Raw genomic sequence first — 22986 nt, 5'->3', positions numbered from 1 at the left:
GTGCAGACATTCCAACAGTGAATGCAGCAGGCTGGTACATAAAGGCTGCAAACTAAGTGTTGAAATTCTGCTCTTGGAAGCCAAAATTAAAGCTCCAGTAAGTGACTTACTGAGTCAGAAGTACCTAAATGCTTACTCTTTGCCCTGTTTATTCTGTAGAAGTGACTGTGTTTGATACAAGAAGAAATAGTATTCTCTATATTGAAAAATTAGCATCACCACACTGGACTGAATCAAGAGTTCAACTCCTTGTGAAAAGACAGTATTAATCCTGATTCAGGCCCTTAGAAAATGAAACATCCCACAACTAACAAGCCTGTTACCTCCTGAGGAGAGGAGATTGTTGGGAAAGGCACACTGCAACACCTGGTTAGCATGACTCACAGATATCTTTGGCAACACATCCATTCTAGGGAATTATTCTTGTGTAAATCTTCCAAAGGACAGCATCCTATTGCCTCTCAATGACTCTCAGTCTCTCTGGTGTATCATGAAAGCTCACACTAGAGAATGCGTATAACTGTAAAATAACTTTCATTCCTTTATTCAAACTTCACATATACAGTGGACAAAAATACATTTTAAAATAGATCCATATAATTATATGGATTTTTGCAACATATCAAATTCAGATCAAAATTAAGATACACATTGTATCTCATAACCAAGCTAAAGCTTTAACTGTATACTTCATTTGTGTAATAAAACCCAGGAACTACTAGAACATTCACCAGTCAAATTCCATTGAGTGGGAAGTTGTTTACAGCAATTTGGCAGTTCACAATCCCTCTTTACAGGGGCTATACAACCACACTGCAAACGAGTATTTGAATTAGGCAGTTTTCCTTCTATTCTTCCAAACAGCATTCATTTCCCAAGAGCAGCTGCTGTAAGGTGCAATGGATAGAGAAAGATTTAGACCAGTGGTTTTCAGTATGCAGGTTACCAACACCGAGTAGAAGATCAGCAGCAGTTATCTTTATATAAAGAACAGCCAGAACCTAAACTCAGCTCATCTTCACAGGCCTGATGTGGATTTGATTGTGGTTGGGTGTTTTTCCTCAGGTGCTAGGAGCACAAGCACTGTTCATGCAACTAGAAAGGACCAAAAGTTCAAAACAAGAGCCAGAAGGGTGACAGTGGATGTGGTTTTAAGAGAAAGGTTGGAGGGAACTTCCATGTTCTCATGATAAGCCAAAGAGAGCTCCACAAAACACACAGTCCTGATGGACGAGATAACGACAGTTAAACGCAAAGTTCAAGTTAGCACATTTCCAGTGTAAAAACATTCCCTCCACCAAACGTTAGTACTGCCTTAGTCAGAATCTAACAACTGACTCTCAAAAAAGAATACAACTCCTTTTCTAAAGACTGGGAAAGTACAGGTAACATCATCTTGATATCTAGATTAACAGGTCAACATTGTACAAAGAGGTTGTAAGACTTAAATAATCCCTTTTTAAACTGCTTAACACATCTGATAAATAGCTTGCATGTCAATCTGATAGACGCTGTACCATTCGGTTCTTGAATCCCAAACCTTTCAATAAGAATTACCAAATCCAGAACACTGTCAAATAAATAGTGAAAAACCAACAGATACTGTCTGTTTTGAAGCATGAAGAATAACAGTACATTACAGAATATAATCAGCATTACACATACGGGGAATGCCATTCTGGTTGAACAGATTATGAAGCAGTATCCTCCATGAAATACTAGGCACAAAAATAAATCAATTAGACAGGTTTTTCTGCCTAATGGACAAGTCTAAAATTAATATTCTTGGCAATACAACATTGTAACTGATATGCTTCTCAATATTTAAGAGCTTTAATTGCAAAAATCATGAAGCAATGTTTATATTTGTGTCTTTGACAAGCAGTTACAGTTCTGGACAGATTTCTTCTATGCTGTGTGCTTTACTTTCCAGCTGGTCACGAGTAGCATGTCCTGCATAAGAAAGATTACAAAAAATAGATAATTCTTCACACTTGTTTAATGTTTTCAAAACACACACAAATACCCTCCTGAAATCACCTTTCCTTCTCCAATAGTAATGTTTGCCAATCCATTTTAGCAACCTACAAGCTTTTAGTTTGAGAGTTCAGAAACTTCCAAAATAGTTATATCATCCTCATGTTCCGAAGAAATGGTGAACACCCTTGTTCAGCACACCAAGTACTGCATGCTCACAATCCCTGGAACTGGAAGGATTGAACCCGGGAGTTACGAGAGAGATAGATTTGCAGAACATATGAGGTTCCTGAAACACAAGCAAGCATAGTACTTTCCAGGTCAAATCTCACTTCCACATCAAACACTTCAAAACAAAACAAGCTCTTCAATGAAAGAGCACAGTCTGTTGTGTTTCTCAGGAAGTCATTAAACTCATGGTTTTGAGCCAAAGAACAGTAACAAATCAGAGGAAGCTTCTTCTCATCAGTCCTTTTAATATGAAAAAGCCCTATATATATTTATATGTATAGATATGTAAATATACATATGCACCTGAAAATTCAACAGCATAAACCAAAGACAGAGAAAACCACATCCAGACGATAATCTTTTTAAAATGGCCAGTCAGGCTTCAGCAGGAGCTAGACTTGGTAACAAATGCAGTGCACAGCTGACAAGTAGAACTAATCTGTGTATGCTCCCAGCCTTCTCATCCACATCATCTTCAGGGTGGTGCTCACCCTGGTTAAGAAAACACAACATATCCTGTATCTATGGAAGGCCAGATGAGCACACCCAGTCAGCTGACAGCTAAGCTGATCAACAGTATCTGAGCAGGGTTATCAGAGCAATGAATGCTAAATGAACCATAGGGAGAAAACAATTGTTTTACCATCATCAATTGAACTGCTATAGATCACACCCTTGTATGCAATACTTTTGTTTAGCAAAAGGAAAGACAGCTCCGCATTGAAATCATCAAGCTTAAATCTACTCGCATCAGGAATCTCTCCTTCAGTGATTTCCAAGAGAATTTGTAAAGGAAAAGTGTTGTGGAGAAGAACAAAGGTCACGATTTTGCTGGCAGAGTCTATTGACGTTGTTCATGGAGTAATAAATAGGGAGTAGCCAGAGAAATTCCAGTGAATCTAAAATGCTGAAGCAAGAAATTCTAATGCAGTCTAGTACAACTTGAACTTTCATTTCCACCCAAAACCTTGGCCGCTAGAATCCTATGCATGGCATAAGTTACAGCTACTTGAGGCAAGAAAGGAATGACCCATCCACTTAAAAACACTTGGTAGCCCATGACAAAGACGGGCAAAAATACACAAACAGTTCTCACCATCACTGACTGGACTGGCCATCTTCATTTCAACCGGCAAGAAATCTCAGTCTGTAACCAAGAAGAGCAACTCATATTAGCAGAGCTGGTGGTATCTGACAGAAGTCTTCTTAAAAACCTGTCCTAAGTCTTTAGCCCCTTCTTCAAAAGGAGAGTGTAGAGATTAAGAGAGTACTGTTAGTTTTACTCAAATACAAAACAAACAGGATTAGACGGTAGAAAGGAGCATCAAATAAGAGAAGCACAGAACCTTTTAGGAATCTTAGTAGACAAAAATATTCAAAGTGAGAAGATGGTCTCAAATTGCTTGAAAAACCACCCAGCAGCCAGTGGAGCCCTAGAGTCACAACAGACCACTAAGAAATGCCTCTTATGTCACATCTTTGCCTGGAACAATCACAGTACTACAGAAGTCATGTTATTCTGCTGGAATACAAAGACACTGCATGCCAGCTCTCACTTACATTGACAATCTCAGACATAACAGGCAGGTGGTAGCCACATAGAATCATTTTGGTTGGAAAAGACCCTTAAGATTGAGTCCAACCATGACCTAAATCTAGCACCAAACCATGTCCCTGAGAGCCTCATGTATATGTCATCACCAGATGAACTCCATAACTTTAGATGAACTGAAGTAAAATGGAAGAAATTATCAAAACGTAGCTACAATACAGCATGCAGAAAAGACATTTCCTCTGCAGTTAAAAGCAAGCATCAGAGCTGTTAGTTTAACAGTGTGAAGCCAAAATAAGCCATCACAAAAAAAGAAAATCAGCTCCTGCATCAATCAATACAATGAATAAAGAAATCCCTCCTTTTCTGCTCTGTGAGAAAGCACTTTAAAATACAATGATTTGAAGTTGAAGAGCTCTTTGAAAGCTATCCAGATGAATAATCTCTCCACACAAAGTCCTAATAGTGGGTTCTCAGGAACAAGAATATTAATAGCATTTTGATCCACTTCCATGAAGGAAACAACCAAACTGAAATACTATTTTAAATACCCAATTGCCTAACATAATCAAAAGCACGGCATTACCCAAAGCATAGGCTAGCAAAGAATCCAAGTAGCAAGTGTTAAAACCAGCTATTCAAGAAACATTCTGTAGCTCCAACATCTAACTTTATGAGTAAGTAGATTCTTTTGTGCCTTCAGAATACAGATGACAGAGCGATAAAGAGATGTCATCACAAAAAGGTTATTTCACTAAAACTTCGACATTACTTTAAACACGGCAACGTCACTGAATATTTATCATCTCAGAGGAATTTCTTAAAGCATAGGTAGTGGCAGAAGACAGAGATGTTTACTAACAGTTTTGACCATACTCTATCGTCCTTCAACCAACCCTGCCACAAAGAATCTCATGTGATTGGTCTGAGGGCTTCAATTCACCAGCCATTACAAAAGTAAGACCAGTACTTAACCTCAGAAGAACTGGTCAAATACAGAGACCAAAAGCTCTGGTAGTTAATGCAGAGATTAGGCGATAATGAGACGTCAAGGTTTGTTAAGCAGAATGATACAACACAAAAATGAAGAATTTAGAACTACATCAAGTTAATTGAAGCTATTTCTATATGCCACAGCGCTGAGGTGAACCAGTTAGTTAATGGGTCGATAAACAGGCAAACAGATATATTTGTAAAATCTATTGGCCATGAGCAGTCTAAAATTGATATCTACCAGTTGTGGTTCTGAAGCTGGTTATGAAGCAAGGTGGAATGCATTTCAACAATACAGATGGAAAATGCTGCAAAGATCTGCCTTTTTTCCACTGGTGAATGCAGCTGGGGAGTGGAGTTGCCTCTGTTTTACAGCAGAGAGCAGAGACATGGTGGCTTCCAGCCACAGAGAAGGCTCATAAGGTTGCTTATTGGAGCCTTCCTTTCCCCTGGGGAGTGAAGCTCTAGTAAACAGCCATTATAAGGCATAGGGTAAGTTACCAGATCAAGTCCATCCGTTAGCGGGTCTCGGACATACAAAATGACCCTTTCAGAGCAATTATGAAGGCTTTAGCCCTATTATTTGTTACAGGAGGACTAATATGGGGAGTCTGCAGAACTTAAAAACACAAATTTGCAGATCACCTTTTTATTGTGTGGAATTCAAACTAGTTTTAGAAGAGTTTCTAGTTCACATGGTTGTGAAAACCAAATGTGAAACAAGTTAAACACATGCAGCATCTTCCCAAGTCTGCAGACTGTACTGATGTCTCATAGCTTTGCCAAGCAACAGATGGATAAGGCTTACAGACTTCATTGCCACTGGTCTCATGAGCAACAGATGTCTATTTTTTAATGACAAAAACTTGTTTGAAGTGCTGTTACACACAGAGGTGGGTAGTGAACAGCTGTAATTATTCACCAGAAGAACACCACAAAAATCAAACACTTCTATGATATAGCCTACCCTCCTCACCCAGGAAGAAGCTTAAAGAGGTGCCAGCCTCTACAGTTTTACGAGTTTCCTATCAAGAGACAGCTGAAGCTGGTTTTAGAAAAAACTTCCAGCTAAAAGTCTCAGACTTTCTTCCAATAGCTGCACTAAAAGCAAAGCTGTGGGTCTTACTCCATACTACAGAAATTAACATTACTGCTTAAGGACAAGTGTGTACTGAAATCCTGAGAGCAGTTTTACATTACAGCAAGACAGAGAGAAGTTCTTTCCTATGAAGTTAGATATGCCTCTCTCAGCAGGGAGAACACATTCATTCTAGTTTCCCACTGCTGGCTACAGGATGGTTTGGGAGCAGAACGGGGAATGAACTACAACATATGGCCAGGCTCTCCCACATGGCCACAGCTTTAAGTATCTTGTACAGGACAAACCTTCTTTTAAAAAGGATGCTGGCAACTTCGCTACCAAGAGTCAGTTATGCTGGAGAAATAGTATAAGGCAGAGGTGTTTGCTTTCTTGCTGTGCCACAACAAACAAAAGCCCACATGTTATTTAGCAACACTGGTGGGTTTGGTACCATGCTACAAATCCACCTATCAAGACAAAAGACACTATTGCATATTTAGCGTTACATACATACAGCTCCCTTTCTATTCCTTCTCACACAGCATATTTGTTTCCCCAACAGCTGAAAGGACCACCAGTACTTAAACATGTTTTTTTATTAAGCAGTAAGTAGCTCACCATGTTCAGTAGCTTCTGTATTCATCGTTTCTATATCTGCAGCGTCACGCATCTCTTCATCCTCATCATCATCCTCTTCTTCACTATGTAGTTCCTTTGCCATGAGTTGTCGTGCCAGTTTGATGTTACGTCCTTCATTGTAGTGCATTTTTCTCTTCATTTCAAACTGTTTCTTCTTCTCTGTGGACAAACAAATGCAAATATTTATTTCTTCCCTTTAAAATAAAAAAACAAAACAAAAACAGCAACAAAAAAAACCAAAACAACAACCAACCAACCAACCAAACATCAACTTATTTCCTCTTCAGAGAGGCACCAGCTGCTTCCCAGGTCGATTTTATTACTACCTTGAAAGTCCATTGTTTATATGATCAAGCAATAACTGAATTCAAATTATTTTCTTCAAGCAGCAGTGTGTTCTTATTTAAATGAGTCTGACTTACAAAAAGGCAAGTAATTAATGGACTGGAAAGGTTGTAGCACTTCTAAAAGAACCTGTCTGCAAGTAAGAGCACATCTGACCTAAGAGAAGCATCTAGGAACAGCGTAAGAAACTCCAAAGTTTTGCAAGCCTATTTCCTAAGTAAACTTAAGGACAAGTTGAACTGCATTGGTAGGATTGAAGTTTTGCAGATGTCCAACTTGACTCCTGGCTAGCTACCAAAGGCCAGTTATGAGAGACATATTTACCACATGTAGAAGAAAATATTTTCCACTTTCCACATGGCCTGAAGCTTAACTTTGCTCCATATATTGAGCATTAGCAGGTCTAGCAGTAACACATTACAATCAAACTTTGCTTACTGGCAGCCCCAACACTGTTTTTTTTCTTCCTTTAGAATAGTAAAGTTACAAGTAAGCTGGGGCCAGGAAAGATGAGAAGCAACTTGATAATGCAAGCTTGAACACTTCGAAGTATTATTGTTTGACTGTTTCCTCAAAATGTTCTAGCCCAAATTAACACAAAACATCTGTTGAAGATGCATGAGGCAATTTTCTTAGGAATAAATGTGGGTTTCCTGCTGCAGCCATCTACCAGTTGTTTTGAAAACAACAGAAATGTCATCAGTATGTTTGTAAGCTGTTAGTAACATCTTAATTACAGCGGTACTCATTGAATTCTTAAATCTACCTGAAATATGTTCAGAGAAAGAAGTGCTCCCTCACCCCAAAACCAGAAGAGCTGCTTATTTGAGATGTCTAGGTTTCTTAAGAGGAATTTCAACATGGTAAGCTTCTACACAAGGGGGCAGCCAACCAGAGCAAACTCCCCTTTATATGTAGATCCCAAACAAAACAGTCCTGATTTGAAACAAACAGCATACTTGTCCCATCTCTTTCTTACCCTTTAAAGACCGTATATCTCCATTTTCAAATGACAACATCTTACTGTTAAATAGTACTTTTTCTTCCCAAATATTTCTTACTGAAAAACTGAAACTATTTATAGGAAAAAAACCAAAACAAAAAAACCACACAAAAATGGGGTAAAAACCCATCCCAAACCACCACCACAAAACACCAAGTTATGCCTACCTTGTTCTTCAGGTGTTAATTCTTCGTCCTCTTCCTCCTCCTCACTGCTTTCCTCTTGCTTTGCTATAATCTTGGGTCTAGCATCAGCTGCAGCTGCCAGTCTACATAAAACACGCAATACAAAACGTTGAAGCAGCAATTTCTTCAGTATTTAAAATACATGACATTTCAGAACACTCATACCAACCGCTTTGTTCATTATTTTTGCCATATTTATGCATACTAACAACCTGTACAAAGTTTTAAGTACAAGTGGCACTATCAAACACAAAAAAACACTTAATTTGACAACAGTAAAAATCTGACTTCTAGAGAAAACCGTGACACCTTTCCAAAGAGAAAACTACTCCAGAAAAGAGGATTATCTTAATGTTTAGTCAAATTTCTATGACAATACTTACTTTTTACTCAACACATCAGCTTTCAAGGGCTCGTTCGATTCTGAATCACTCACTGCATCCTCATCATCTTCTCCTACCATGCTTGGAAGGGAAACAAAAAGTAGCATTTATCAATAATTTGCTGCTTAAAATTTGCTTGATAAAACAGTCTAAACCTTACAAGGCTCAATTAAAGATTCCTTTAACACTTTAAAAACTTTCAAAATCTAATTTAAATATTGATGTGAATGAGAACTTTATGTTCTAGTATACAGATATTAACTGAAAAAAATAAAATCAGTACAAGTCAAACACTTATTGCATTCAAAGCCTGAAGCTTGCTAAACACAGAGCTTATAAAAATTGACTTTGTCCTTTTTGACAGTTCTCCTCAATAGCTGTAAGCCTTTATTTAGAAGCTTTGTAAATCTGAATATGTTGCATATATCCAATAGGCCTGCACAGTCTGTCAGGCAATCAGCTACAGTAAATACTACATCATCCACAAAGTCAATTTTGCTGTAAAACTACTATCATTTCCTACCAGTTTTGCAAGCCTACCTGTGATAAGGAGTACTTGGTTCATCTATTTTCATCAAACCATAATCTTTCCCTGCTGGGTGGTACGTAGCCATGATGTTCATTTCATCCCACGTCTGGGATTTTTTACTGAAATAAGAAAACAAATTTTCTTATATTCTAAAAACAATTAGCTCTGTTTGGCCACAGAAAAGGAATATTTGGAATGTCTTTTGACCTCTATTACACACTATGCACAAAGAATATTGTTACAACACACAAGCATGTTCAAAGTATGGCTATTAAACACTGCTCTATGCAGACTTTAGTTAAGTCATGACAAATTATCAGTGCAACTTAATTTCCCTAACAATTCACAACAGCTAAATATTCTCAGTGATCTATAAATGGATTCTTATTCATATACATACAGATATCTTCTCAAGAGGCTACCATTCTTGTTCACTGTCCCATTAACTGTCTGCTCTTTTTACAAGTCACCGTAAAATCATTCTTCCTCTTATTACAAACACAACACCTCAACAAAACCAAATTACTTCCACTTCACCTCTGTTCAGTGAGCTGCTATGATTATTAGTGAAACTGTTGCATAAACAATACCAACCAACAACTTCCTGCAGCAAAATAAGCAGCACTAAACAAGCTGCTGATGAGTACACTTTAGAAGGACAAAAGCTGTGTGAACAAGACAGAACTGATTCGTTGCTGTAATTAAGCAGAGGGAGTTTCACATTTTACACATACAGGCATCAGTGATGTTACATTACTTAGAATTTCCTCAATTAATCAGAGAACATGCCATTTTATGTATATTCACAGAAACAAAAACCCACCCAGACTGACAAAATATATAAGCCACAAGAAGAGCAACTGCCTTGTGTCCAGATTAAGAGTCATCCCTCCACTGATTTAAAAGCCACAGAAATGTTTTAATCAACAGAACCTGCCAGGTTCCACATTCTATCTAAAAACGTTATTGCAGGCTTCATACAAAGTGGTCTTTCCCTTAGACTAAACCAAGAAATTTAACTTTAGAATAGTAAAATAATTCCGCTATTTAATATTACCTTATGCATTAACATATTCCTGAACTGTTGCAAATTATTATTATTATTATTTTAGGAAAGAAATGTTACAGAGCTTTTTTTTTTGTGTGGGGGAAGTAGGGTAGACTACTACCTTATCTACTCTTATATAAACAGAGACTGTTCCAATACCAAATTCAAAAAATATATTCAATCTTGATAGCATTCTGCTCAAGAGTGGTTGTGTTATCTGTAAAACAAAACCAATAAAGCAAAATTCCAAGTACAAATACAGAGAGCACTGTGTAAAACAATGGGGGAAAAAAACAAACAAAAACTAAAGGGATTAAAAAAAAACAGATGCGGGAGTTGATGCCGAATCCTACACACCACAAACTTATACTCCAGAAATTAATACAAATCAAGCGAGTTTAATCCCCTTAGCATACAGTAACCAATGCCGAACTGTCATGTTTGATATTGCAGATCTATTTAATCATTTTGTGTGAACTGCAACACAAGGATTGCAACCTAAGCAGTCACCACGTGAGTCAGATTGCCCGCTCTGGCAGGGTGGAGAGTCATGAGCATCCTGATGACAAAGCAAGAGCTATGGTCCATGAATTCCAGTTATTCAAACTTATCTATTTAGGAGTCGAAAAATCAGCAGTCAAACATCAGCTAAACACCTGCTTAAAGTTCATCTATGACTAACAGAAGATGATCATACAGTTTCACAGTGAGCACGGAATAATTTTTGCCAGCTGTAGTTGGATAATGGTCAACAGCCCCTCTAAAAATGACAGAGTTGAGTTGAACAGGACTCACGACATACAGGAGAAATTCCCACCACATGCTTTGTGTTCATCACGCTTGCCCAGAGTGCATCCAGGTTTATTGCCTGGGCTCACAATTCAATATATAACAACAATATTGGCAACCTTAGAAGAATCTCTTTAGCATGCACTGCTCTCCAAATTAGACAGCCTACAGCTAGCAGATCAGTAACTTTGAAATACAAAGACTGAGAAAGGTTTTAGTGGTTTAATTTTGCACACTCCTTTCTTTAAACTCAGATTCCAACTCTAAAAGCCTTTGCTGTGGAACTTGTCCCAAAGTACAACTTAAAATTCAGCTAGGAGAAAAATTGTCATTAGTGGCAAACAGACAAGCCTGTCATTTTACCTCTCCACGTAAAAAGCCATCACAGGAGAGTGACTAAGTGCTCTAAAAACACATACCTCCCTTGACTATCTCTAATTTAGCATGCTTAGGCATGTCTGAGCAGCATTACAGTAATGATAGAGCTTAGGACCATCAGAGGAAAATGCTTCCTGACACCCCTTCAGATACAGAACTAGGAAATGTAATTTACCTTAGGAAAATCAGCTTTGAAAAAAATCTCAGAAGTGCTCATTTGTATTCTCTCACATCTTCAGATATATATAATCATTTGTTTTGAGATCACACCTTGATAGGTGCGAAGTTTCTGCAGCAGTATTGCTCACAGGAACACCTCACTGGCTCCTGCCATAGCAGACTCTTCTCATCTGTTCCAACCCAGCTGTTGGCACACACACACTTGCTTAGTTACTTTGTGAAATGCCAGATCAGATGGTTCACAGGCTCTTACAGGAGCCGAAAAAAATACTGTATACTAGGAATGCCAAGCATGTATCTACCATTAAACCACGATCTCAGCTCTTAGGATGCAGTTCCAGAGGTGTCCCAATTTCACAAGCTGCTTCTTTCACCATATTTCATCAAGGATTTCATTTCCAGAGAATTTTACCATCCTAACAACAGCGCAAAGTCAATAATGATGCAAATACATGCAAGCTCTACTGAACATAGTGCTTTAAAAGATGACAGCTGACACAATTGAGCTCTTTCATCTGCAGCTATTTTTAAAGGTATTCAGATCTGAATTTCAATATTAGAAATAAATCCAGGGGTTGCTGATAGAGATGCACAAAGAGAACAAATACTTTAACTTATAAACTAATTTTTAATCTTAAAGGAAAATCACAGCTGTACTATTTATCATTCTTTGAAGTTCAAAATTATTAGCTCAGATTTAGTCAGAAATAATACTGATTTAATGAAGTGTTGTCAACCAAACAAAACACCTGTACAGAAGCCAGCTTTAAATACACTATACTGATCTTTCCAGGAAATCTTCCAATGCAACCTGCCAGGGTTAGCCAATATCCTTTAACTTTCAAGACAATTTCAGAATTAATCTAATTGACTTTACTGACTCATATGGGTAAGCAAGAAATAGAAGCTGGACTGCTGCCCACTTAACTGTTTCATAAGAAATTACTGTGTCCTATAACCAATATACCACACATTCAGCCCATCACTTTAAACTCTAATTTCTGATCATTCTTAAGGATGGTACAAAAGACACTGCAGAAAATGAAATAGAGGCTACCAATATTAAATAGAGGTTACCAATAGTCAGTTGTACTTCATGTCTAATGCAGCAGCAAACACCTTCTGCTACATTATGTTAAAACTAGAGAATGGGGGGGGAGGGGGGGGGGAGGGAAACAAACAAAACCACAGCTTTTCTGTAGCATATTGCTACATTACATTCACCTCCTTCAAAAACATCATCTCATTCCTTCAGCTGCAACAATTTCTCCCTGAAAAGCAGGAGTAGCTAACACAGGAAACAGAGCAACCCAAAACCTCTTTGTTCCCAGCTTGCTGACTTGAGAAAATATTCATGACTTAACCAGGCGAAGAGGAAAGGAATACTACTATAACACAAAAAAATAATTGCATGTCCGTTTTATTTTATCATTATTTCTCTCTCTGCAATACCGGGCAAGGTCCCAGATGAAGAAAACTATCAAAAACAATTTTGGAAATATAGAGTTCATGTAAAACCCTGATCATCTGATGCGAGTCTCAGAGAAACATTAGTAAGTGCATGCTGGGTGCTAACATCAGGAAAAGTGCAACAATTCTTACTGGTCAAGGGCAGCTGCTGGATGGATAAAACCCACTTCTTGTGTATCTGGACTAACTCAGCATGTTACAATTAAACCAAGACCTTCTTGTCATTCAAAACACAAACCACATGGCCAGTGCGTAATCTCAAGTACGAGATCTTCACAGATGAATCTTGAACAAGCAATAATACATCTTTCTTACTTATGTTTCAACCAGCAAAGTCCTCTCCCCAGGGACACACTTCTGATCACAGAGAAATAGGCCACCTTTGAGAAAACTGAGAATAAATCTCATATAGCAAAGAATATTTTGTAGCAACTGTAAAGCCTTTCTGTTTGTCTTTCTGAACGAGCATTAAAGGTAATATAGCTCCTGATAATGTGTCATAAGCAACAAGGAACCACATCAGCCCTTCAGCTGTCACACGGCGCTGCCGGGAAGAGCCACCCCTGCAGTATCCAGGCTCCCCCCGCCCGGCGCCCCCAGCTCCCCGCACAGCCCGTGTCCCCGGTGGTGTTGCGGCCCCGCTGGGCGCTCCCGCCGCCTGCCCGGCCCAGGACCATCGCAACGGGAGCGCACGGAGCGACCCGCTCATCCCGTTACTGCTCCGCCCGCTTAATGTCACACACGGGAGAGCCCAGAGAGACCCGGCTGAGGCCGCCGCCTGGCAGAGGCCGGTCCACGGGAGGCCCTGCTGGGACCCGGCGGGGCTCGGCTCGGCGCGGCCCTCTCACCCATGCTCGTCCTCATCATGATCCGGACTGGCCCGCCGCGCCCCAGTAGCCGCGCCCCCCGCCGACTGCTTGCTGCCGCCTTTCTTGAGGATGCCCTTGATGGGCCCGCGTCCCGTCGAGGCGGCCGGCACCGAGGCCGCCTCCATCGCCGCCGCCTCAAGCCGGCCCCGCCCTGCTGCGCGTCACAACCGCCGGCGCTGGGAGAGAAGGAGAGGAAGAGGGCCCCGCCCCACCGCCCGCCGGGGCCGCGCCCCCTGGCGGCCGGCGGACCGCCAAACTCTTGGCTGTTGTGCGCCTGCGCGCCCGCTGTCGGCTCTGGCTCGGCTGCTGGCGCCGTGTACGCAGGACTTGTGCTCACGCGCGGGGGCGGCTCGCGCACACCTCCGGGTCTTCTGCGGGCGCTTGGGCATGAGCGAGGCTTGTGCACGCGGGGCGCTCGTGCGCACGCGCGTGGCGTGTTGCACGCGTGTGGTGTGGCGGGGGCCGCGCGAGGTTTGTGCGCGCGTGTTGCGCAGGAGCGGCCGCTGCCCCTTGCCCCCGCGTGCGGCGCCCCGCGTGTGCGGCACGAGCTCCCGGTGCGCCGGATGTCGGTGACACGGACCAATGGGCAGCGCGGGGGGCAGAGGCTCAGACATGGCCGCGTCCTGCACCCCGGAGAGACGGCACAGCTGGGGTCACCGCACTGCTGGCAGCGCCTGGCGTGTCCTGCGTCATCCTCACAGCCTGAGGACGCGGGTGGAGTGCTTGATTTGTGTGTCACAGGAACTACGGCATTCGGATCTAAAAGTTTTAAGGGTTAATGGCTTAAACACGGCAGTTGTTTCTGATCCGTGCGAGGCCTCCCTGCTGTCTCCCTGCCTCCGACTAGTGAAGAAGAGTGAGATGTTGGTTCCCTGCCAAGTTCCTGTGGCCCTCCCAGGACAGCAGAGCCCCTTGCTGCACACCCGCCCCGTCAGGGTCCCACCGTAGTGAGTGCAGGGCATTCCTTCAGATTTACAGTGTTCTACATCCACAGCGTCATTTCTTTGCGTCAATAAGAGCAGCAAAAAGAGCTGGGGGTCACTGCCAGCCAAAGCCACAACACGGGTTTGCTGGTTCAGATGATGGGGGAAGCCCGAATGTCTGATTCCACCAGACCTGAGATGATTTCCAGGCTCCTTGAGCAAACCATTTAACTTCAAGACGTGGTTGCTTCTGTTGCATTGCATTCCGGCTCTGGGGGTGCTGTGGTGTCAGAGGAGGGCAGATGCCCCCACACTGAGCACCCTGGCCTGCTCGAAAAAGTAATGCAGCTGGGAAGGTACAAAAGCCACAAAGTAGATATTTTAATTTCATTTTTAATGAGCTGCATCAATGCTATTCAAGCAGAGTTGTCATGGTGCCTGGCAAGCACCTGCCAGGGCAGGTGCAGTGCCAGCAGGCGCTCGGCACCTATAGAAGCAGGGAGCGGGATGTTGGGCAGAACCTGCCATCTCTTGGTGTGCAGGGAAAAGCCTCAAGAGGACAAGGGAGCAGCCACATCTCTGTCTGCTTACGGGTACTCTCAGAGCTGACCCTTGGGAGTGCAGGACCAGCCTCACTAGAGGCAAGAGAGGACACATACAAGCACCTGAGATGCAGTGGTGCTAAATATCTGTACATTTTTAGACAAAGGAACAGATCTGATTTCTAGTGGGGAGGTCTTCTGACTTGGTAGCAACAAATGCCTGCAGCCCTGCACCAGAAAACATTCAAGACCCCCAGTCTCAGTTCCCAGGCTGCAGGACCGACCCCCGTTGTCTGGGCATTGCCGCTGGGAAGGCAGTGCCTGCGGTGTAGCTCAGACACTGTGGACTCCTTGCAGACTCAGAGTGTCAGGACAAACATGGGAAACAAACCTGGTGTTGTGTCATGAAAGGTTTTTCCCCAGGACTAATACTTGACTGTCACATCTCATACCCTTTCCTATCCACATACAGGAGGACTCTCAGCAACAGCAGAGTTTCACATCTGCACCTCAGCACTTCTCCACTCCTTAGCTTTGAATCACAGTTACTCTGCAAATGTCAGAGCAAGGCAAAAAAGGGGGGAGAACAATAGAGGGAACAAAAGCAAGGAGTAACTCAGGGCTGGCAAACTACTGTTAGCAAGAGGATTATTACATTTCTCTGTTACATAGAGACATTCTAATGGATAATAAAGAAAGCAACAAAGTTCATTGCTGGTCTGGTGCTGTGTCACTGCATGCCAGGAGTTACATCTCGGGAGGGCAGTTAAGTTGATCCGTGGGCATCATTTTCTCGGTGTCGATCTTGTGGGACTGGAGAATGCCCTTCAGCTGCTCCACGGTTTCTGGGTGCATGTCAGGAGCTCTTGATAGAATCCAGGCATAGTCGATGTGAAAAAGCCAGAGGATGTTAGTGCAGGAGTAAACCAGTGAGTAGTTTTCATAGTCGGTGGAGACAACCCAGTAAGGGGCAGAAGGCATGACTAGGAGAGAGAAGAGCACTGTGAATGTGGTGTGAGACCAACTGCAGCACTCCAGCCATGGCTTCTGGTGCTGTTCCCACTTTTGTTGCTCCTGAACCACGTAACTGTGATCAGTACAGGGAGCTATAATTTATAAAAGCCTATCAGGACTCTTTCTGCTGCCCAGAGGAACTCGGTAAAGCCACAAAGCCCCAGTTAGGAAGGACTTGATGGAAAATAAACACTATGGCCTGAGCAGCTTGGTCACTCCAGCTTCAAACTGTCAGGCAGAAAGCAGAGGTGAGTCCAACGGGCAGGTGTAAGTGCCCTGGAATTTATTTCTGATGCATGCAGGAGTGCCACGTGCTGTTGTCTGAGTTGAGGTTACACACTCTGTGGGTGATGCCTCAGCAGTGCAGAATTCAGTCCGGCTGTGCCAATGAACAACGATTGTATCTCCTTTGCAAGTACCCCTGCTCTACTCATTTCTACAAATAACCTGTCTATGTGAGAGCTATGAAGTAGCCAGGGAAAAGGTGTGAGGGAGCAGAATGAAAAGGGAGCCAAGGGGAGACTTCTGCTCACTTTCCTAGTGTTGGTGCGGACAGAGGAAAGTGTGGCACAACATGAATAAAATGCGCTGCACCTCAGCAGTCCCCTATCGTGTGTTACATTGGCAAGGGAACAAAAAGCAAACAAAAACCTATTATTAATGGTTATTAAACAGCACTTGTAAGTAGAGGTAGGGTGGGCTAGTAGCTGTACCGCTGTGTTCAGAAAAGCCTATTCCTGGCCCTTGCAGCAGCTGTGGGGCTGCCTCCCCCTCCCAGCCCCATCTGTGAATGACCTGGAGGGACCGCAATGCTGCAGATCTGTCTTGCTTTGAGGTCAGCGGGTGAAGAGTGCTCCACCACGGCAGGGCCTCTAGCTGTAGATGATGTATAAATATCACCAAACCACTGTTTGTTAGTCACAATGTCTGTCCTGACCCTTTGCCATCACCCTGTTGTGCTGCGCTGAAGTCGCCAGGGGAGCTTTGCCCCTTGCTGTGCTGCCTGTGCACCCCTGGTGACCCAGCAGCGGTGCTGGCTTCGTGCAGGCGCTGCCCTCCCGCCCTGCCTGGGCCACGTCGCAGTGCAGGGAGGGCTGCCAGCCCCCAGACACACACTTACACCAGTTAAAGCGGACGCCCAGCTTGGCCGGCTCCTTTACATCCATGTGCATCATTTCTCCTTCGACTTCGTTTATTTTGCCACTGGAACTGAGGAGGGAATGGCAAGGTGAGAAATAAAACCAAGTGAGTTTGAAATAACCTTTTTTTGATCCCACTAAATAATCCTTCCTGATCCATCCACCTGCCAACAAGTGGCTGCAGCACATACCAGGTAACCATGGCATTCCTGTGGGAATAGCCCGCCCCTGAACACAGTTTCAGCAGCGCCCAGGGCACACCAGGTCCTGGGCCAGGTGCAGTGGGGCAAATGCTGTCCCCAGTTAAACCACCCCAGCACCCCAGGGTGCCCCAGCCAGCGGGCTGCTCTTCAGTGCCATAGAGACAGTGACAGAGAAGAGAGCAAGGAAGACCCTTCTCTGCGAGTGGGATGATCCCAGCACTGATGTCAGATGTGCCAGGATGCAGCTCAACTCCTGCTAGTTGCAGAAGGTATCTGTTCATGTCTGTTCAATCACCTGTGTTTTTTCCAGGTTCCAACACATTCCTCTGCACACAAATGACCTGTCCCTGCTTGGCTGGTTCAGAGCACTGTCCTAAGACTTGGCAAGCAAGCCCTAAGACTTGGGCTGCCCATCTTACAGTTGCATTTTTCCTGGGATGCCTCAAGACCTGGATGCTGCCCATGGGGCAGGAAAGCTTCATGCTTCCCTGTGAAGCAGCAACACACAAGCAGGCAGAAGCTAATGCTGCCAGCAGCAGAGGTTGAGGGGCTGATGCTGGAGCCATGCACCAGTGCACACCTGACCCCAAATTTTCGTGACATTTCAGGGTCCTGAGCTGCTGCAGTGGTGACACCAGCGGTCAGATTTAGTTTCCCGCGGATCAGTGCAGGCGCAAATAAACAGGCAGCTGTTTGCCAGGTGCTGCCCTAGCAATGGAGCTGCAGAGACAGTGCTGTGCGGTCACCAAGCAGCATGGACACTGCTCTCTGCCAGACACAAGGGATGTGTTGCTGCGTTGTTGTTATTGTGAGCCAGAACAAAGTCCCCATGTCATGCCAGGGAGCACAGGGGACAGCGCTGCGTTCGCCGCTCACTCCCACTCATTCATTCAGCCACTTACAGCAGCTCCCCACAGCAGCTGGGGCTGGTGGTGGAAACAGATGAATTAATATCTGCATCAGTCCTTACAAAAAGCCAAGAGGGGTCAGGATAATTGCAGACTATCAAGTATAATAAAGGGAATAATCGGCGCATTTGCTTTGCTCACTGATTGAAACTGGCAATGATTTCTGATCCCTTTACACAGCAGTTACTACGAGAGCAAGGTAAATGCTCCAGAAAAAGGGTGTCAAATTCTTGCTTAAGTAAAAATGACCCATGTGCTTCACCTTCCCTGCCCATTTTCATCAGGTCCCTTTACTCCAAAGCAGAGAGGAGCCCAGGGCACAGGCACCCCGCAGCACACAGGGGCACAAGGTGATGGCTGCCATCCCGTAACCATCCTCGTAGCCCCCAAGACAGGACCTGGGGCATCTGGCTTCTCAACCATCACTGGGGATCACAAACCAGCCAGGGGGAGACACAGACTATTTCACACTGGAGTCGCCACGTGCATTTGATCTATTTTCTCACAGTTCACCTTGGACAATGAGACAGAGACCAGTGAAGCACCAGCAGAAACCAGAGACCCCCATCTCTGCTGTAACCGCAGCCAAGCCTGTTCTCCCAGCTGAGCTACTGCAACCACAGGGTGTCCCCCCCAACACCCTCAGACCCAGAAACAGGCAATTTGGAGAAAAATCATCACCCAGAATGGTAGGAGAGGTGACAAGAGTGCCATGGCTGTGGTGAGGACACTTACATCACTTCCTTGTTGATCACCTTGAACTTCCCATTCTCCTTCAGTGAGTAATTCGCCTGGATGCAGCTTCCTTTCTCGAAACTTGAGGGCAGCTTCTCTATCTCGTACCATTTCCCCAAATACTGATAAAAGAAAGTCCAGAGAGAAGCTTTCAGCGCAGGAAAGCTGAGGCAGAGCAGCCAGCTCATTTGCTGGCACAGTTTCACCTGCTCAGTTCGTTTGAGCATCCCCCTCCATGGCACAGGAGGCTGGAGTGGGGGTTGGTGGGGCCCCAGACCCACGCTGGCAGCTCCGACACAAGGTCTCATGACTGAACCCACCAACCCCTTGTCCTCACCCAGACAGTTTGCTGTTGCTCCCATGCCCCCTTAGCTTAACTCACTAGCTGCCATGAGACTTTTAGAAAGCTTTTCACACCTTGTTGATGTCAAAGTCTTCTTGGACTGGTGGATCTGGGCATGGTCCCATGTGAAACATCTGGCCTTTCCCAAAGCCAAGGAGGCCGAGCAGGACCGAGAGCTGCACTGCCGTGGTCAGCATGGCTGCACCGGCAGGCGAGTGGGAAACGAACCTGGGGAGGAGGAAAACAGCTGAGCTGGGGCCTGCCTGGAGCAGAAATTTGTGTGAAATATGGCAAGAACAACAGGATGCCTGCAACGGGGCACCTCAGGGGCACACCAATGAGAAAAGGATCATGAGAAGAACATGAAGGCACAGTGCCAAATAAGTCCCTAGCCCAAAACGGCCTCAAGCCCTGCCTGTGCTCAGGCTATGCCCAGCATCTCTGACGTAAGCAAGGCAGTGCCTGGGGAGGGCACTTGTACCTGTCACCTGCACCTGACACCTAGGAAGATGCAGGGGTGACAAACACCCAGGGACGCTCAGGAGCATCATCAATTGTGCAAAGCTGAGACAAGAGAAAATGCAGAGACATTCGCTATAAAATGTTGGAGCAGAAGGAACATGCTCCAGAGCTGGGGCAAAGCTGGGTCCCTGGGACATGGAAGTGAGTGTGTACACCACAGCAGGAGCCTGCATCGTGAGTAAGACATCTCCATGTCTACCAGGGCTGCCTGGTCCTGCAAGGTGGTGGGATGGACAGCACAACTGCCTTTGGGGGAAAACAACGTATGTCTTGATGTGCTGGGACGCACACAGCACTGCAGGGTGGGGAAGTTGGTCAAGACTCAAATCAGCACCAAATAAAATATTAATTGACCTCCCAAAGGTGTGCTTCAAAAAGGGAAAGGACACATTTTCCTGCGGCAGGTCCTAACAGCCCTGCGCCCCAGGCACGATCCAGCATCCTTCTGCTGTATGCCCACCAGCAGCAGAGCAGAGGTGGGAGCTGTGCTGCTCCCCCTGAGCAGCCCCTGGGGACGGGATGTTGCCCACATGCTTTGGGCTCTGCTCACGGCAGGCTGGCACTTACAGTGCCCACAGCATGGAACTGCTCTGGTTCCCCGGCCAGAAACTCCTCTGTAAGAGCAGCAGTAACATTTTCCCCAAGTTTAAAAGAAAAGCTCAGCCTGCCTCCAGCCGCAGGGCATGGGCCCCACTGCAGACACAAGCACAGGTCCCATTTTGAATCTCTTAATTCAGAGACGTACCTTGGCTGATGAGGTGGAGTGATGCTCTGTGGAGGACCAGGGCTGCCAGGAACAGGTTGGTGGTGAGCTCTCCGCCTTGTTTTATAAGCGTGCTGGAATCATCATTATTCAGCACTAGCACAAGCCACTCCCTGGTCCTTGATATGGCTTGTTTTTTCGGCAGGCTGGTCAGCTGCCTTAGATCTGCAGCTGGTACAAAGCTGGAGATGGGCTGCAACTTGGCTGCTCACCCAGGCAGACAAAGGCACCCCACGTGTCTGGGTGTCACTCCCCAGCTGCAGAGCTCTCTTCGGTCCAGCCATCCACGAGAGCCTTGGACCTGGGTGCAAACAGCAGGGCAAGGGCAGAAGTGCTGCAGCCTTTGAGAGGGGCTGAGGACAGCAGCAGCTCCCATCCTGTTCCCTCTGACCCAGCAGCAGCCATCACTGTGCTCCCAGGAGGGACATGCAATCTACTCTGCCAGGAGCTGCTCAAGCCCTGGAGATCCCTCAGGCCACCACAACATCCTCGTCCCCATAACAGTCACTCATAGGAGTACATGGGGAGGATTAAGTAGTGGGAGGCATCACAGGCTGGTCTGGGTAGCTGCAAGACCTCTCAGCAATTTTTCCTTTTGACTTTTAAGTCTCACTACAAGGAAAGATGGTTGTGCAATTAGTTCTGTGCTGACCTGACAGTTTTTCGAACAGGTGCCCAGCAAATGACTTTGACAGCAGAGCAGCCATCTGTGAAAGCAGCAAATCCCAAGAGTTATGCAAGGAAAGCTGAGTAATAGACAGGATGTTCTGTGTTTAATTACATTTTCTTTTAATCTAATCTCTGTTGAGACTTTCTCTCTAGGTGTGTTTTTACACGCTGCACTGCCTGCTTTACACATGTACACACATGCTGTAAAGCCCCTGGCTGCCCAAATGCCACTCCAAGAGCCCCAAATAGCTCTGTCCTGTCCCTTACCAGGGCTGTGCTGCCAAGGTGTGCCCTGAAACACGGCCACAGCCAAGGTGTTCCAAGGACCTCGATGGCCATTGCAGCTGAGCACGGCTCATCCCACGCAGACCTTGCAGCACTGTTGGGGTTGAAGAGCTCAAGGGGAGCACCCACTCCATGGCCCTGCCAGCAGTGCTTGGTGTGGGGCAGGGGAGCAGGTGGGGGCTCTCCCTGCCTGCACCCCTCTTCCTCAGCGCTTTGACAGGCACTGTGTGCATGATCCTGATGGAGTTGCTCTGACTGCCCATATCAAAGTCAGAGGTGTCCTGCAGACCCTCTGCAAGCCCCACATTCACCTTGCACTTCTTGTGATACAAGCAGGTTGGAAATCAGAAAAGCCCTGACCTGAATGGTACAATCACTGCCACACCATGGTGCACTGTGAAGGAGGGATTCCCACACACAGCAGACCCACGAGCTCAGCTTTTCTCCTGAGTGTGATTGCCTGCATCCTGCAGAGCAACCAGGGAGGAAAGCACTGCAAAACAGCAGCCAAGGCCACAGCAGAGCATTTGCCCTGTGTGCATGAGGACAAAGGTGTGTCAGTGTGTGCATCCACATCTGTGCATGGAGCACTCTGCTGCCAGAGGGAGTGAGTGGTAGCATCCCTGTCAGTGGTAGCATCCGTTTGCCCTTAGACGGAGCATTTCTCCCTTATCTGGCAGCAGGAGCTCGTACTCTGACCTCCAGACACTGCTCAGCGCCCGAGGGTTGCCCTGTAGTGATGTCCTTACCAGCGCTGTACCCAGGTGGCCAGGCACTGCAGCTTTGGTTCCTGGTACCCTGTGGCCAAGGTCACACTTGAGCAGCAAGACATTCACCCAAGTGTGCTCCGCGAAACCTGCTGCAGGAATGTGTATTCACCTGGGACATGGCCACGGGGAAACAAGGAGCCAGGAGCCACCAAGAGCTGACAGTTCCTGAGCCCCACTGAGAGCGGAGATGACATGTGGGGTGGGCTTTGCTGTAGTCATCTGCTCCCTTGCAGCCAGCACCAACAGCAGTGGAAGCAAACCTATGTCTTAACAGGAGGCACGGGGATCTCACCTGCAGCCAAAGGCAGCACCTTCAGAAGGTATCCCCAACAAGAGGCACTCCATGGGTGCCAAGGCACCGCACGCCTGGAAGCACAGATGAGAGCTGACAGCTGAGCTCACTTGCTGGGACCTGTCTCCGCGCGAGCGCTGGCTGTGCCTTCCCCAGGGGCACATTTCTGGGCTCTGCCTGACCATAGCAGGAGGCATCCAGGTATCTGCTGCTCCCATGTTGAATG

At 45.3% G+C, this 22986-nt stretch overlaps 2 protein-coding genes across 3 annotated transcripts; both read right to left on the bottom strand.

The window, feature by feature from the left end:
- Nucleotides 1-517: 517 nt before the first annotated feature.
- Nucleotides 518-13823, bottom strand: PPP1R2 (protein phosphatase 1 regulatory inhibitor subunit 2). Of its 2 annotated transcripts, XM_065844539.2 has the most exons (7): nucleotides 13632-13822; nucleotides 8930-9037; nucleotides 8390-8470; nucleotides 7989-8089; nucleotides 6453-6632; nucleotides 3305-3355; nucleotides 518-1953 (listed from the first exon to the last, which is right to left on the bottom strand). In XM_065844539.2, exons 1-6 carry the CDS (start codon nucleotides 13775-13777, stop codon nucleotides 3351-3353), a joined length of 621 nt encoding a protein of 206 aa, XP_065700611.1. In that variant the 5' UTR covers nucleotides 13778-13822; the 3' UTR covers nucleotides 518-1953; nucleotides 3305-3350. The 2 variants fall into 2 exon arrangements, with proteins under 2 accessions (XP_065700611.1, XP_065700610.1); XM_065844538.2 differs by lacking the exon at nucleotides 3305-3355 and having other exon boundaries at nucleotides 13632-13823.
- Nucleotides 13824-15320: 1497 nt separating this feature from the next.
- APOD (apolipoprotein D) lies at nucleotides 15321-19656 on the bottom strand. The gene is made up of 4 exons (XM_065844063.2): nucleotides 19534-19656; nucleotides 19117-19238; nucleotides 17252-17340; nucleotides 15321-16100 (listed from the first exon to the last, which is right to left on the bottom strand). Exons 1-4 carry the CDS (start codon nucleotides 19654-19656, stop codon nucleotides 15865-15867), a joined length of 570 nt encoding a protein of 189 aa, XP_065700135.1. The 3' UTR covers nucleotides 15321-15864.
- Nucleotides 19657-22986: the final 3330 nt, after the last annotated feature.

This window comes from Patagioenas fasciata, chromosome 9, assembly GCF_037038585.1.
Source record: "Patagioenas fasciata isolate bPatFas1 chromosome 9, bPatFas1.hap1, whole genome shotgun sequence".
NCBI lineage: Eukaryota > Metazoa > Chordata > Aves > Columbiformes > Columbidae > Patagioenas > Patagioenas fasciata.
The sequence above is the reverse complement of the archived record's forward strand: the minus strand, read 5'-3'. Positions and strand labels throughout refer to the sequence as shown.

Excerpts from the sequence above, each read along its gene's own strand:
- PPP1R2 (XM_065844538.2), bottom strand. The coding sequence starts at position 13,777 with ATGGAGGCGGCCTCGGTGCCGGCCGCCTCGACGGGACGCGGGCCCATC. Across the intron at positions 8,090-8,389 it reads GCTGATGTGTTGAGTAAAAA|ACTGGCAGCTGCAGCTGATG; the intron begins GTAAGTATTGTC and ends TGTTTTATGTAG. Across the intron at positions 6,633-7,988 it reads ATTAACACCTGAAGAACAAG|AGAAGAAGAAACAGTTTGAA; the intron begins GTAGGCATAACT and ends GTTTGTCCACAG.
- APOD (XM_065844063.2), bottom strand. The coding sequence starts at position 19,656 with ATGCTGACCACGGCAGTGCAGCTCTCGGTCCTGCTCGGCCTCCTTGGC. Across the intron at positions 19,239-19,533 it reads AAGACTTTGACATCAACAAG|TATTTGGGGAAATGGTACGA; the intron begins GTGTGAAAAGCT and ends TTCTTTTATCAG. Across the intron at positions 17,341-19,116 it reads GTGATCAACAAGGAAGTGAT|TTCCAGTGGCAAAATAAACG; the intron begins GTAAGTGTCCTC and ends TTCCCTCCTCAG.